General features: G+C 50.6%; 1 protein-coding gene across 1 annotated transcript in view; it reads left to right on the top strand.

Annotated features, from left to right (window-relative positions):
* The window catches only part of LOC115272469, a 76,436-nt gene extending 68,504 nt beyond the window's left edge, over positions 1–7,932 (top strand). The window contains exons 4-5 of the mRNA XM_029915540.1: positions 5,808–5,982; positions 6,163–7,932. Coding sequence (XP_029771400.1) covers positions 5,808–5,982; positions 6,163–6,309 — 322 coding nt within the window. The 3' untranslated portion in view covers positions 6,310–7,932. The remainder of the gene's footprint in view (positions 1–5,807; positions 5,983–6,162) is intronic.
* Positions 7,933–16,337: the final 8,405 nt, after the last annotated feature.

Genomic DNA, 16,337 nt, shown 5'->3' with positions numbered 1-16,337 from the left:
AAACAGGCTCCAAGCTGTTAGCTAGCTGTCAGCACAGAGCCCGATGCGAGGCTCGAACCCACGAACCCTGAGATCATGACCTGAGCCAAAGCCAGATGCTTAACCGACTAAACCACCCCGGTGCCCCGGGAATATTGTTTTCCAATGCATCCAATAAAACTATATTGGATTAGAAGGTATACTAATTACATTTAAAATAGTATCAAAATATTAAAACAACAAATTTATGATTTAGCACTATATGTGCTTCTTTATTAAAGCATTCAATAATAAGATCCAGAGGCAGGCCTGATAAGCACCATAATTTCGACGTAGTGATAGGCATAAGTGGTATTTCAAGGCATCTGTGTCTATACAAATGTGATAGGAATTTATATGTGACTTCTAGAGGTGACATACAACTAAAGGAAATACTCCATTAGGTTGAGATCAGTGAACACAGAAATATTATTCTCCCCCCTTCCAAGTTCTCTGACCCCCTGAATTCTCTGGAGGCCCGTGGACCCAGGCGGTGAACTCCTGCTCCAGGTGGTGAACCCTCTGGTGAAGGGAAGGATGGGGCATGATGCCGAGGGGCCGGGCAGGAGCAGCTACAGTGGGCTCAGGAGGGAGGCCTGCCCTGGCGAAGCTGCTGTGTGGGTGGGGATCCGGGAGGCCAAAGCAGTGGCCCTGCACAGTGCCTGGGAATTGAGTTTCGTCGGTTGAATAATGACATGCCACGCCTAAGCTTGGACAGTTTCAGACACTCATGCACCTGCATCGCCATCCATTTGTAACAACACATGCTGGTTAAAGCTGGGTTCTGCCAGGGGCCCCTGGGTGGCTCAGTCGGGTGAGCTTCCAACTCTTGATTTCGGCTCAGGTCACCATCTCACGGTTTGCGGGTTTGAGCCCCAAGTCGGGCTCTCCACTCCAAGCAGCAGAGCCTGCTTGGGATTCTCTCTCCCTTCCCCCCACTCCATCTCTTGCTTTTACTGTATCTCAGTTTCCTCCTTTATAAGATGGAAATCATAGTTCTGGCCTCCTACAACCAGCATAACAGTTCAAAGAGAGGCCTCAGCAAAGTGCAGTCACATGGTAAGTGCTCTGCGAGCATCAGGTACTCTTGTCCTTGTCATTTGCTATGGCATATTTAGCACTAACACCAGAGCCATCAGGTTGGTAAAGCAGAATCAGCCACTCCTGGACAGTAGAACCTCAAGGTTCAAACACAAGCCGTGACAGGAGACCACCTGCTTGAGACCTGGTTCTGCCTCTATCTGGCTGTGTAACGGTGAATGGTGTTCAACCTCTCTGGGCCTCAGTTTCTTCCTCTATGGAACCCGAAAAATTGTAGCATCGACCTCACAGTGTAGTTACCAAGACTGAACGATGTATGTAAAATGCTTAAAGGGCCGTCTGGGTGGCTCATTTATTTAACTGTCTGATTTCAGCTCAGGTCATGATCTAGTGGTTCATGGGTTCGAGCTCCGTGTCGGGCTTTGGGCTGACAGCTCAGAATCTGGAGCCTGTGTCTCCCTCTCTCTCTGCCCCTCCCCTTGCTCGTGCTCTATCTCTCTCTGTCTTTCTCAAAGATCAATATTAAAGCATGTTTAAAAAAATTTTTCTTAAATGCTTAGAATAATCCCCAGCTCATGTGAGATGTTCATCTGTTAGCTCCAATATTATTAGCATTGATATTTATTGCCCAGTGGGTGTACCTAGCATCCCCCAGCACCCACACTTTGCTATTTCTCCAAATCCAATAAACTTCATTAAAAGTCTAGGAAGGCACTTAACAAGCTCAGTTACTTATTTTATGGAATAATTTATAGACCAGAGCAATGGTCATAGATCAGAGAATCTGAGACGGTTTTTGGAGCATGAAAAAAACAGGTATACTGTGCCCATCATTTGCTGCCTATGTCCCCTTAGTCAATCTTCACAGGCGCCTTTCCAAAGAGTTCCCATAATCCCCATGTTACTGATAAACAAACTGGAGGTTCAGAGAAGAGAGGCAATTAGCCCAGGTTTGAATCACTGAGTGACGGAGCTAGAATTTGAACCCAGTTCCATTGTCCCCCCATGAAAGTCTCAGCTGCAAGGGTTATTTCTTGCTGAGCCGGAAGGATGGGGCCTGCCCACCTGAAGCCAACCTCCTTGGTCCCCACACTGTCGTCCCTGTGGGTCCAACAAAGCTGATGGCAGTCAGCATGTTTGCTCTGTGCGAACGAGGAATGTGCGTTTATCTCATGAGCACTGAGCTGTAGCCTTCCTGCTTGATGCCTGAATTCGTAATGCATCACGACCCGTGGGAAGAGTATGGCTCCCCTTTTTCCCAAGCTGTACAGCCCTCGGGACTTAGGAATGGCAGATGGGGCTGCAACAGCTGCTGGGCATTTCACCCCAGAGCAGCCATCGTGACACTAGATCACGTGTCCACAGGCCACCTCGCTGGAACAAGAACACCTCGGACATGAGAGAAATGGGTACTAGGGAAACAAGGGTGTCTCTGAGTTCTGGGAACCCAGACACCCACCTGTTCATTCTCCAAATGCACATACAGGGCACCCACCGTGTTCTGGGCCTTGAAGACAAAAGGATGAGATGTAATTCCTGGATGCAAGAACTGCCACTCTGGGAGAGACACACATGTACATGTCAAGGTGGCCTGGGACATAACTAGGGTGTTGCAGAGGCCATGGGAGCTGAAAGAAGGGAGTGATTAGTTCTCCTTGGGGTTAGCTTGGATGGATCCAGGGAAAACCTTCAAAGGACGTGCCAGAGAAAAACAAGTAGGTGTTCACCAGACAGAGAAGTGGAGGCCGTTGAGAATGGAGTGGATCAGGACTGACACTTAGTGGTCACCTTCCGGTGCCAGGCAGGTTCTCCATCAAGGACCTGACCCGCTGTCTCTCGCCTCATCATCACAGCTATCTGATGGGAGCAGGTCTCAGTGCCTCATCAACAGTGGAGGGAATAAGGCTCAGAGATGTACAGAGACTTGTCCAAGGTCACACTGCTGAGAGTGAGGGGCAGAGCCAGGGTGCCCCACCCCAGGCTGGTTCCAGGGCCTGTGCTGTTGTTCACATTGAGTCCTGCCAAAGAAGACCCACCAGCAAAGGACTGAGGGAGGGAAAGGGTCTGAGACGCTCAGAGAAGGAAGCCAGAGCACAGAAGCTCACCAGGAGTGTGAAAGAGTATTGGAACCAGAAGATGGGGCCTTGAGTGTCATATCCTAGAGAATGTCCTGTGTTGCTGGGGTCGATTGTTGTAACAAATGGTTGCTGATGAATCATCTCTCTCAGCATCCACATCCTTTGCGATGTGGCTTCTTTTAATAGATGAAGTCTATCCCCCAGCCCCTTCTCTTGAATGCGGTTGGCAAGTGACTGCTTTGGCTAATAAAATATAGCAGGAGTGATCTTGTGGGAATCCCAGAGCCTTCAAGAGGTATGCAGTTTCCCATCACAGCCTCTTGCTGGCCCGAGTCTCCAAGGAGCCAGGGTTGGGCTTTTTGAGGACTAGAGGCCACGTGGAGAAAGACGCCCTCCCCCTGTCACCTCAGCTATCTCAACCAAAGCACCTCAAGTCACCGGCCATGTCCAAGAGCCCATCTTAGAGCTTTGTCCCAGACTGCCGTATGAAGGCAGCCACATGAGAACGACTCCGGATGACCTTTGGCGGAGCCACAGCGCCCAGACCAGACTGCAGAATCACAAGCAAATAAATGGCTGGCTACCACCGTCATTAGCACAACAACCTGAACTCCTCCCAGCCCGGCGATTTGGGAAACAGCCCTCTATGTTGAGGGTAAGCCTGCGAAGGCCGGATCTGGATCTAGGGACCCATCACATCTCAACCACAGGGACAGCTGGGTTCTCCTCTGGAAGCTGGAACCAAACAGCCCCCCTTCCCTGGTCGATTCATTTGTTTTACTGCCATTCCTCCCTCCATACCAATGGCGGAGGCAGCTGCCAAAATAAACTAGGGCAGGCCTCACAGCCAGGAAACACCAACTGCCTGGATGTCTTTGCTCTCTGTTTGCATCTCTCTGGGTAACATACCTTTCTTTTTATTGTGTAGACTCTCCCCCGGGGGACTCGGGGTCACTGGGGAGTGGAGTCTGTCTCAAAGACAGGAGCGGAGCCCTTAATGGACACCAAGCGCTTTAATGGACATTGTTATGATTACACAGCTACTATTATTTATGGATTCCTACTGTGTGCCTGAGATGTTTGTATACTGTACCTTCAGTCCTCACAGTAATGCCGCAGGGCTGGTGCTGTTGCCTCATTTCACTCCGGAGCTCTGAGATCCAGGGGGGCTGAGTGATTTGCCTGTAGGAGGCAAAGCTGGACTTTGGACCCACATTGTCCAGCTCTAGAGCGAGAGCCGTTTCCATGCTACATGCTGTTTCCTTTCCAAGAAATGAAAAATCTGGCAACCGAGAGTCCAAGTGATGGGAATATCAGGCTTGACTGAGCATGACTGAGCAGGACAAGGACATGTAGTAAGTGGCCTGTGTATCGCAAAAGATGACCCTCTTTTCACTCAATAGGTAACCAAAGGGTCTCAACATTTATCTCATGGTGTCCTGCAGTGGTAGAGAATTCATGGAGTCCGGTGCCTCCACTTTTTCCCCACCAGCCCCTACTCCCACACAAGTGTTTCAGGAGGAGCTCCTCCCCCCGCACTGCCCTTGGGCACTACCTGTGGCAGGAAGGATCTGGAAGGAGTGTGTCAGAGGGGCATCCCATGCCCTGGGCAGGCCGGAGCAGAAACCCCGCTTCCCAGGTTGGGGAGGGGAAGCCAGAGCTCTCTAAACAGCTGTGGCTTCAGGAAACACCTGTCACGGCAAGGTCCTGGGGTCCAGGCCAGGCCTGAGGACGAACCACCCAGGAGACAGACCGAGTCTGGACCCTGAACATCAGCAAAGGAGGACACCTACAAAATGCTTTTTATGGTTAAAAAAAAAAGTGGATGAAATAGACTCCAAGAGGGTACATCAGAACATTGTTTACCTGTCTTATACCTGCTTTACAGCCCATTTTATACTGTGATTTTGAATCATTAAGTGGAAGGAGGCCCCTTAAAGGTATTGATTTCACCTCAGTGTCCCTTTCTGGACCTCAGTTTCCTCATCCACATAACACAACAATTGTTCCCGTGTGTATTCCCGAACCTGATTGGATGTCAGAGCCACCTGCGGAGCTGGGGAGTCCCGATGTGCGGCTCTGGCCCTAGTGATTCTAAATGACGAGGTGGGTCTGGGGATCTGTGTCTTAACAAATGTCCTGTGGTGACTCTTCTAACCAGGGAAGGTCTGTGCAACCTGGGTGCGAGGACCTTCACACCTTCCCTAGTTGGCTCCGGACTGAGAGGTTTCCTAGAATGAGGGGCTCTCGGTGCTAAGAACAGAACACTCCAGAAACATTGGGACAACTCGGTTATCTCAACCTACAAGGTGACGACTCAGGGGCCTTCTGGCTTGAGCTTGCTGGGAATCTGCAATGACAATCATTTGCAAGTTTCCCTGAGAGCAGCTGAAGTTCAATGTCTTGTTTCTAAGGCATCTAGAGGGGTGAAGCGGTCTCAATTCAAAGCGGTGTGAGGCCTCCTGCGGAGTGTGCACCGGAACCATAGTGCGAAATCCTCAGGGTGGGAAATCGTCAATCCCAGCATCTCACCCTCCACCTGGACTCTGTCTCCCCGGGGAGCTCTGCCCCAGAGTTTTCACCCATAGCTCCGGATGCCCGGGGCGCAGGGACAGGAGGCAAAAACGAGTGGGCCCCCTTCACCTCCAGCTTTTTATTTTATCTTTTCAGGAAACGGAAGACTACGCTATCCCACTTAATCCTCACAAGCACCTTGCCGGTAGAGGAAGAAGCTCTGGGCGTCCAAGGACCGGAGCCGGAAAACGATGGGGCTTCCAAGAATCACTTGCTGCGGTATTTGGTCCCCCAGCCGGGGCGCTACCCAGGAGAAACACAGCGCATGCCCGTAGGTCACTTTGCATTTTCTATTGGCCACATCACAAAAGTCAAAACAAACATCCGATCTTGATTTGACGATATTTTATTTAACCCGATACATCCAAACTGCGATCGTTTCTGCAAACAATCCATCTGAAAAGTGCTCATGAGCTATTTCACATTCTTTCTTTCTTCTGTTTTTTTACAGTCTTTGGAATCTGGTATTTATATCTCGTTCTTACAGCGCATCTCAACTTGCTACATTCCAAGTGCTCAAAAGCAACGTATGGCGAGGGGCTACCAAAACAGTTTTTTGATCGACTTCATCGGTCCAATTCTGAAAAGAAGGCACTAAAAGTCTTCCAGTAGCTTGTATGTTAGGGGCAGTTCTCCATCCATCTCTAATACGTGTTGACCTTGTATTGGTTGCTGTGTTGTGACTATGTTTTCTCTGTAAAATATGTCCTGCATCAAGGGACGTACCTCTCTGTACTGATAGGTGCTTTTCATCTCCCGTTGTGCTTTGCCTACTTGTAAGCATTGTGTCACCTTCTTTCTGGTGTGCACGCTCCTTTTGCTCCATCCTGCACCGCCTAGTATCGCGAACCTTCCTTCTGTGGCTTCTCTCCACTCAACTGAGTCAGCGACTCTGAGTCGCTGCTTCTTTTTATGGGCCTGTCTCTCCTTCCACGAACTGGCGTTTTCACCTTCAACTCTTTCTCCTGCCTCGAGGTATCTGCTTATTTATGGGCTCTGCCGCCTTATAACTTTGGCTCCTGCTGACCCCTTAGAACCCAGCCAACCTCCCCGCTCTGCCTCCGCATCATTTATATCCTACATCGAACTCCCCACACTTGCCTGGAGCAAATGTTAAAGATACTGATTCTCTGGTGCCCTTCCTTGGCCATTCTATTCTCAAGGTCAGAGCTTAACAATCTGTATTTTAGCAATCACCTTCCAAGTGCTTCCTGTGACCCAGCAACTGGGGGGCTGTGCCCATTCCCAAGTCACTTCCCTTCCACCAAATGGAATAGTCTTCCTGGCATCAGGTAAATCTGGCAGAAGATCTGAGGGACCCCAAGGAGCAAAGAGGGGGTGATCCCATTGTGTTAGATTGTTTCAGTGAGTTCCACCGCTCAGTGACTTATCACAGAAGTTGACAGATGTGTTTTTCCTGATGAAATCCCTCTCTGTACAGATATCCTTTCACTCACAGCCCGCCCATCTCTGCTGAAGAGTTAGTTTGTTTTTGTTTTTTTAAATTGTAATGTTGGCTTCTTTACTTTTTTGGGTGGGAGGCAATAAGGCTCTGTTTGCCAAAGAAATGGAGGGAAATGTTTCCAGTCCTCTTTAATTGAAACAATCTCCTATGCAAACAACAAAAAATTAAGCCATGGAGGCGCCTCTGCAGAATTGAGGGGTAATGACCCCAGCTTAAGATAGAAGGCGATGATCCGTTTCATTGTCTAAAGCCGTAAGCATCTGTCACGTGTGGAAGGTTCACTGCAAGAGCTGCCAGAGCGGGGAGAGGGGCTCTCTTCCTCCTTCCTGCCTTCTGCCAGTCCTCTATTGCCTCTCTTTTGTCAGAGAGGGGAAAGGCCAAAAGTGGGTGGGGCAGCAAGAGTCAAGGGGCGTGTCCTGAGCATGCCCTGACCCCACTCCATTCTTTAGGATTTTAAGACATCCCTGCCAAGCCCAGGCCCCCGCCTCCGACTCCTGTGGGCATGGCCCACTCAGCAGCTCTCCCTCCAGGAGGGCTGAGTGTGTGTGGCATGAAGCCACCTCCATCACTTCTGAGTGAGGATGCTTAGAATGTAGAGAGCTTGGCACAGAGGGAGAGAGAAGAGGGAGAGAGTGTGGGCTGAAGGGACGGCTGGTCACCTCCTCAAGGATGTGTTCCTACAGGTACCCACTTGCCCACCAGCATCTGCAACCCCTCTCTCATCTTGTGTAAATAAAGTTTTATTAGAACACAGCATGCCCATTTGTTCACGCGCTGTCTGTGGTCGCTCTCGTGCTGGTTGGCAGGGTCATCTACGTTCGGGCCTTTGGGTGCCGACATTTTAAGTCCTTGTGTGCTTTGGAAAGCAGCCAAAGAGCCTTGGAGGGGACTATTTCTCGCAAGGCAGGATTCTACCTCCAGAGTATGGACCCAAGCATAGAGAAGTCATGGAACCAGAGATTATATGGCTCTCTAAGCCCCAGATCTTTGCTATCTGGGTCTTCAAAGTTGGCCAACCATTGTCGTAGACTAAACAGCCTGAGTTGTGGGAGGAAGAGAGAGGAGCATCTGAACAAGAACAGGCTTCTGCTAGTTACAAAAAGGGGGAGAGGAGGAGAAATGACTGCCGGCACCAAGGACATCTGAAGCAAAGACCCTATGTGACCAGGCACCTGTATTCCTTACTCACCCCTTCTTGGAGCCTTCTTATTTCTCACTAGGCTCCTCCATTCAGGCCATGATCTGCTTATCAAACATACCACCTTGTTCCCACCTCAAGGCCCTTACCCTTGCTTTTTCTCTTACTTGGAATACTTTTTTGGCTCAGATACCCATCTACTTGGGTCTTTCTTGTCATTCAGAGCTTCGCTCAAAAGATTCCCCTCCCAAACAGGACTTTCCCAACAGCTCAGCTTGTCCTCAGTCCTCCCTCAGCTACTTTATTCTCACTCTTCCACTCTCTGAAGGCTTTTGTTTGCTCGTTGGTTGTCTTCATCCCCACTAGGGGACCAGTAGGTTCAAATTGAGAGAGTTCAAGGCCGAATATATGCCTCTACTCCTTAACTACCTCTGACTGGTAGGGGAGGAAAGGAAAACAGAAGAAGAAAGCATGTAACCTCAGAGCAGCCAGCCTGGGAAAGAGTACACTTCTTAGCTTACTGATGAACAAGTGAACGAACACATCCTAGGACCCTGGTGAAGGCTCTGGGCTTTGGTGCCAGTCTGCCCGCATTAAAATCCCAGCCATTTATTTGTTAGACCTGGGCAAGTTACTTGACCTCTGAGGGCCTCAGTTTCTTCATCTGTAAAATGAGAGTCATACCTTCTACTTCAACGCCTTGTAGGGAATATTAAATGAAATGGCACATTGAAGAGTGCTGAATCCTTGGGGCGCCTGGGTGGCTCAGTTGGTTAAGCATCCAACTTCGGCTCAGGTCATGATCTCACGGTTCGTGGGTTCAAGCTCTGCATCGGGCTCTGTGCTGACAGCTCAGAGCCTGGAGCCTGTTTCTGATTTTGTGTCTCTATCTGCCCGTCCCCTGTTGGACTTTATCTCTCTCTCTCAAAAATACATAAATGTTAAAAAAACACATGAAACAAAATGCTGAATCCTTGTCAACTATTAAATTTATGTTGTGGAAAGAGTTAACTAAGATGCTATTTGGAAACCAACTTGATAATAAACTATACTTAAAAAAAAATACTGTGTGTGCCCCGGGGCACCTGAGCAGCACAGTCAGTTAGCAACCAACTTCGCAACTTTGGCTCAGGTCATGATCTCAAGGTTCATGAGTTCAAACCCCAAATCAGGCTCTCTGCAATCAGCACAGAGTCTGCTTCGGATCCTCTGCACCCCCCTGCTCTCTCTGCTTCTCTTTCTCTCTCTCAAAAAATACATAAGCATTTAACAATAAATTGTAAAAATAAGATGATATGGATGCTTCAAACACAACAGACACCCAGCTAATGGTGGAGGTGTGATTTCTTACCCCCAACATCAGGGCTGTTCAAGTTCCACTCTGGGCAAGACACTGGTTAGCTCTGTGAGCCCGGACAGGCCAGTTAACCTCTGCACACCCCTGAGCCCCTGCTCTGAAAGATGGGCCCATCCCTGCTCCTCACAGGGCTGCTCTGAAAACCAGAAGAGGCTATCTATGCAGCTGTGCTCTGAAAGACGTAAGTCACTGCCCAAAGCGCTTGTTTTGGACACGTTGAGGAGGAGAGTGGGTCATAGATTAGGGAACAGCCTCTTAAGTCAGGCAAACAACCGATTAGCTGTGAGGCTTCATGCAGCTTCCTCGGTGCTCTGAGCCTCAGTCTTCTCATCAAGCAAATGGGGGCAATGATGGTCACTGGAGAGTATCACGGAGATGACCTGATGTCACAAACATGGTTGCCGGCACAAAACAATATTCATTCCACGGTGGCCTCCTTTTTTCCTGTCTTGCAGGATCTTATATAAGCAAAATGTACCACATGTATGCAGATCCCGTTGGGATATGTCTACCTTTGTTCATTGTGTCTGTGCAGGGGCAGGAGCAAAGATTTAAAGCTCTGGTCCAGAGGGGATGTGAACTGAATCCATTCTTTTCATTATCAGCCCAACCTCTTTTTTATAACTCCGAATCACAAAGTTAATTTGCTTTGTGATCTTGGGTAAGTCACTCACTCTCTTTGGGTCTTAGTTTTCATTTCTCTAGAAGGAAAGTATCATAATACTTGCCCACCGTGATGGTTAATTTTATGTGCCCACTTGGCTGGGCCACAGTGCCCAGCTATTCGGTAAAACAACATTCTGGATGTTTCTGTGAGGGTGTTTTTGGATGAGATTAACATATAAGTCAGTGGACTTCTATTAAAGCAGAATGCTCCCGTAATGTGGTAACCGGGGTGGGCCTCATCCAATCAGTTGATGGTCTGACTAGAACAAAGGACCGACCTCCCCTGAGCTAGAGAGAATTGTAGCAGATGATCTTCAGATTTGAATCGCAATGTCAGCTCTTTCCTGGGTCTCCCGTCTGTCAGCCCATCCTGCAGAGTTTGAACTTGTCAGCTTCCCTAATCAAATGAGCCAATTCCTTAAAATAAACCTTCTATCTCTCTCCCTAAATCTGGATCTATATAGTATAGATATATATATATATGTGCATATATACAAATACACACGCACATTCTATGGGTTCTGTGTCCTTGGAAAATCCTAACCTGCCTACCCTCCCCCCAGGGTCTCAGAAGATCCAGTTAGAAACTGGGCACTTTCATACCCTGACAGATCCAAATGGGTCCCTGTATCTCAGGGTCTGAGGGGATCCAAAGGGCATAAAGTTCTCATCAGTCTCCCCCCAGTCAGGGAGAGGGGCTCAGGTGAGCTTTTCCTGGGTCTCCTGGAGCCTGGAGGTGTGGGTCTATGGGGGGCTGAGTGCCAATGCCCCTCTTCGCCCCTCCTCTTCCTCTTACCTTCCTTTCCTCCTGCTGCCTAGACAAATAACAGACTGCATGGCCTCAAACAACAGGAACTTTTTCTTTCACGGTCCTGGAGGTGAGACGTCCAAAAGGCAGTTGCTGTCAGGATCGGTTCCTTCTGGGGCCTGAGGCAGAGTCTCTCCCACCCCGCTCCCTCCCAGCTTCCCGGGTGCCCTGCTGATGCCTGACGCCCCCTGGCTTGGAAACACATCACTCCAGTTTGCCTGCGTCCTCACTCGGTTCCTCCCTGTGTGTCTCTTTGTCACTTCTTATGAAGACACTGGTGACACTGGACGTAGGAAGAAGTTATCCTCACTACCTATATCTGCAAAGATCCTGTTTTCAAAAAGGATCACATTCTGAAGTTCTGTGTTGACAGCACTTCAGAGGGAGGGGACCCATTCAACCCAGGACACCTGTGCTGGGAGTTTGGGGGCAATTTAGTCCCAGGGCAAATGGAGAGCAATCCTTCACCTTGTTAGAAAACTGAAGGCCCAAAGTGGCGTCGCTTAGGTTAAGACCCCAAGTCAGTAAACCGAGACTTAATACCTAAACTAACTGCAGTTTCAACCCCCCAGGAATGTAACCTTTAACCAGTCAACATGGGAATTTCCTGATCAGCACCAGGAAATTTATCTTAGACCCGTTCCGGGCCCTCCTAGGATTCCTTGCTAACAATTTCCATTTCTCTGCTCCTTCTCTACCTCCGAAAACCTTTCCTGTTCTGTTTCCTCTACTTGCTAGATGGGCCGCTGCCTGATTGATGAATCGATTAATAAAGCCAATCCGATCTTTAAAATGTATTCCATTGAATTTTTGTTATTTGACAAACTTCAACAGCTCCATTTCCTGCTCTTTGCCAGGCTGGCCTGGGAACTGGGTTTAAAACACAGCCCTTGATGCAGGGATGGGGGGCGGGGGGCCCAAGGAGACTGAAAATCGGTTACAGCACGTGTTTCCGTGATGCTCCCTTTTTCGGCTGTGTGTGAGATTTTTTTTGGAATTACATTAATAATCCAGCTCTAATCAATAACATTTGCAAACAATGGCCCTTCCCCACCCCCACCCCAGCCCCCCAAAAAGCCATAGCAGGAGAGCCAAGGTAGCCCTAGGACCTGGATGTTTAAGGTAGAGCCTCCCAGCATAGAGGCCCTCAGGGTGAACCCACTGGTCCATCTGCCCTGCCCGTGATCTTGGGATTTCAATAAGCAGAGAGTGGGGCACACAGCCTGTTTCCTAGAGCGGGGGGAGAGTAATAAATTGGGCCTGGAATATAAGAAAACATTTCATTCCTGGAGCTAGGACTCCTACATGGCGGGGGGGGGGGGGGCGGTGTTGGCATTTGAGATCCCACCTCCCTTCCCATCTAGCAGATACCAGATACGGCAAGAGTCCAGCCCAGTTCCCGTTACCTTTTACCCTGGTTACGGGGGAGGGGGCACCGGAAGTGGGTGCTGGGTCTTAGCGTGCTTTCCGTTCCAGCAGTTGGTGCCCCCATCTCTTCTCAGGGGCTGCGCTGCCCTCCAGCTCTGCCCCTTTGCAGTGAGGCAAGAGCCCAGAAATCCTGGGAATTCACATCCTCCAGCCCCTCCCTGGGCTGCACTGATGGCCTCATATGAAAGTTCCAGCATCCTTACCTCAGTGCGCGTACCTTACACCCCAGATGCCCCTGCCAACTGAAGCTGTCCCCTCCCCTCTTATGATGTGATGTGAGGTCACATCCTTGCTGGCCTTCTTCAGCTTCCCTTCCTGTTGTCCCAACTGCCTGGCGGCTTCCTCACGGGGGCACGTTCTTGGTAAATCGCTCACATGGGAAACCTCCCGTAGGGTCATCTCCTGAGGACTCCAGCCTAAGACGCCCCACCTCTGCAATGTCCTTTGAACGCCACATGCCAGGCAGACCTTCTGCAGCCACCTCCGGGGTGTGATTTGAAGGACCAGGGGCCCCATGATCTCCTCCACATGACCTCTGCCTTGTCTGAAATCCCTCCCATTGCAGATTCATTCCCTTGGAAAGTGTCCCTCACTCCCCTTAAAATGAGGTTGCTTCTGGGAGATCAGCTTTCTCACTGGTGTGAACACTGCTCCTTGGAGGGGGGGTCCCCCAGGAAATCAGAGCCTTTGCTGCCGCGGCTGACGGTGGCGCCCCTGTCGGCCCGTGCGTCCTGCCGGAGTCAGGCTTAATTAAACAGAATGATGAAGGCAGAAGAGTGGGCCTTGCCGTGGCCTGCCTCGCACCCCAGGGCCCCGCTCCCCACTCCCGACTCCTTCTGCTGCCTGAAGGTTCAAGCCGCTCAAGGTTTGAAAGAACGGTGACAATGATAATGAAAATGATGATAAGGCATCGTTATTTTTAGGGTGTAATTGTTTCGGAGGATGTTTCGCTTTAAATAGGATTTTCGGAACATCAAAAATGACCATGGGACTCAAGGGGACGCTTAAATGGTGGAATTCAGGCACTGTGGCCTCCAGATGACAGTAGTTTGGAATTCTGCCCTGTTCGTTGCCAATTACAGCCAGGGCATAGCGGGCTGCACCCTACAGCGCCTTTGCACAAATTAAGAAAAGATGCCCCGGCTAGGTAGGTGAATTAGAAAATGGAAACTCCGGGAACAGACAACAGCTCCAAGGGTACACATCTTGCGGGGGGTGAATACAGGCTGCATTTTATCCCCACTTAGTCCTGCTAAGTACCTTTGTGCAGTGTACAAACTGCCCAACCGTATAAGGAAGCCCCAAGAACCCTGACTAGTGTTAAAAAGAAAACCACCAGCATATAATGGAGTCACTTACGGTAGACCTAGTCATCAAACCAGGCTTAATACCCAACCTACTGTAGTTTCAACCTCCCCCCGAAATGTAGCTCTTAACCAGTCAGGAAATTTCTGGGCAGTGCCAATGAGGTAATCCATCACAGGGCCCTCTCGATCACCCCTCCTCACCCCCCTTCCCTAGATGAGGTAATGGGCATGATAAGATCCTCTCTGCTTCCCCCCCCCCCCCCCCCCCCCCCCGACAGAAAGTGACCTTGCCTGAAACAATCGATCCTTTCCTTTTGCTAGCAACTTCCTTGCCCCGCTGACCTTCCTATAAAAACCATCCATCTTATACAACTCCTTGGATCTCCCCTCTACTTGCGAGGTGTGATGCTGCCTAACTCCTGAATCACTTAATAAGCCCAATTAGATCTTCACATTTAAGCAGCTGGTGTTTTGTCGGTTGATGCTAGTAACAGTAACGACCAGCATTTAGTTTACTCTGTGCCACCACTCTGCTCCACCGGTGCCTGCACTATCGTATTTACCTCGTCCAGCTTGCGAGGTCCATAACAGTTTGTAGCATCCCCATTTTAGAGATAGGGAAGCGGAGGCTCAAAGAGGTTTTCAATCACCCAAAGTCACATAGAAAATAAATAAAAGCTCTAGGGTTTGAGCTTCCATAATTGGGCATCACAGGAAATGCTTCCCCACTCTGGGTATTTCAGAGGAGAGAAGGTTGGTGGAGGGCAATTCAACATTGTCGATAAATCAAATTAGCAAGAGGAGGAAGCGCCTTGGCTGGGGGCTGTGGAATGAGGCAGAGTGGGCCAGGGGGAAGAGTATGGGCCTGGGCGGTCAGAAGGTCTGAATCTGAGTTTCAAATTTGCCTTTTATCAGCTGTGTGTCCCTAGACAAGTCACTCAAACATTCTGGGGGTCACCATCCTCATCTGTGAAAATAAGAGCGAGGCAGGCAGTTCTCCAAAGACCCCCGTAGGCTCTCTCAGATTGCCACTCCTGCTACCTCCCCAAGAGTGACTGCGGAGGGGCAGGTGCCCTGCATCCTTCGCCCAGCCTGGATTCTGCGCTCTGAACCTTCCTCATGGCCATTTCCATCCTAACTCTGGTCTACAGCTGCTGCCCTGAAGAGATCTAGCAGAGCCGTTCATCAAAAACACACAATTAAGGCCGATGTCGGCCAAGATCTATTCCAGGAGCGGAGCAGAGCAGAGCCGGGGGATGAGGAGGGGAGGAGAGGGGAGGAGAGGGGAGGAGAGGGGAGGAGAGGGGAGGGGAGGAGAGGGGAGGAGAGGGGGGTGGGCGTGAGCTCTGAGCTGGGTGGTTAAGGCAGGGCTGGAGAAGCCCTGACCTGGCCTGGTGTCCTGTGTGTCTTACCAGTGCAGACCAGTGCCCGTGACTCCATGTTGCAGGTGGGGCGAGTGACTCAAGACAGATGGTCGGGTCTGACCAAGGTCCCCCCAGGGAGGGCAGAGCGAGTACAGGAATCTAGGCGATCAAATTTAGGCGATGTGCTCCCAACCGCACCTGGACAACCAGTTATGAAAAGAGAGTTTTGGCCGAGCATTGGCCTGGGAGACACCGAGACTGCAGATATTAGACAGCACAGAGAATGCGGCCAGTTGCCATGGGAAGATTGTGAAAGCCTCCAGAGCTGGTTCTGTGGTTCCCGGGCTCCACAGCCGGAGCAAAGCTATAAGGAACGCAGTGATCAGTTCACCGAGATTTCTTCACGGAGATTATGAAACTGGTGACGCAGGCCTTTTGCCCGAGTCCAGGGCCCCCAGATCTCTCCTTGGTCCTGTCCAGAGCTGCAGACCACCCCTCCCACCCCTGGTTGAGGAGGCAGCCTTCCCCGCGGGGCCCCTCCGTCTCCTCCCCTTCTGGGAGGTGGGAGGAGAAGGGGAGGAGGGGGGGCGCAGGCTGAGAAACGCACCAGGCTTGTCACCTGTCCACAGGTGGGTGGTGGCCACCGTGATCACCACTCCTCTAGGGGCTGCCCTGGGCTGGAAAACGCTACCTCTTGCAGAGGGTACCCCCCTTATTGTACCCTAGCGCCTGGTCCATGCGGGGATAGGGAGCCCCAGCACCTTCACCTCAAGTCTGGCCTTCTCTGAAGGGCCATCCCAACCTCAGAGCTCCCCGGGAATGCGGGGCCCCAGTCGTGACGCACTTCGGCGCAGCTCTTCCTTCTGCTCTGTCCTGCCTCGCTCACTCCCTTGCGGGGGTTGGCCCCCCCCCCCACATGGATGAGGGTGAGCCTGTGCGCAGGCAGACGAGTATTATTAGGCGGGAACACACGTGATCGTGTAAGAATGTGGGCGTGTGAGCATTCACGTGAAGGCAGACGTTTGGACACATGTGGGTGGGATTGCGTATGCGTGCGCACGCGCGCATATATGGAGAGCGCGTGCCCTGGGGA

Source organism: Suricata suricatta, chromosome 11 (assembly GCF_006229205.1).
Source record: "Suricata suricatta isolate VVHF042 chromosome 11, meerkat_22Aug2017_6uvM2_HiC, whole genome shotgun sequence".
Classification (NCBI taxonomy): domain Eukaryota; kingdom Metazoa; phylum Chordata; class Mammalia; order Carnivora; family Herpestidae; genus Suricata; species Suricata suricatta.
The sequence above is the reverse complement of the archived record's forward strand: the minus strand, read 5'-3'. Positions and strand labels throughout refer to the sequence as shown.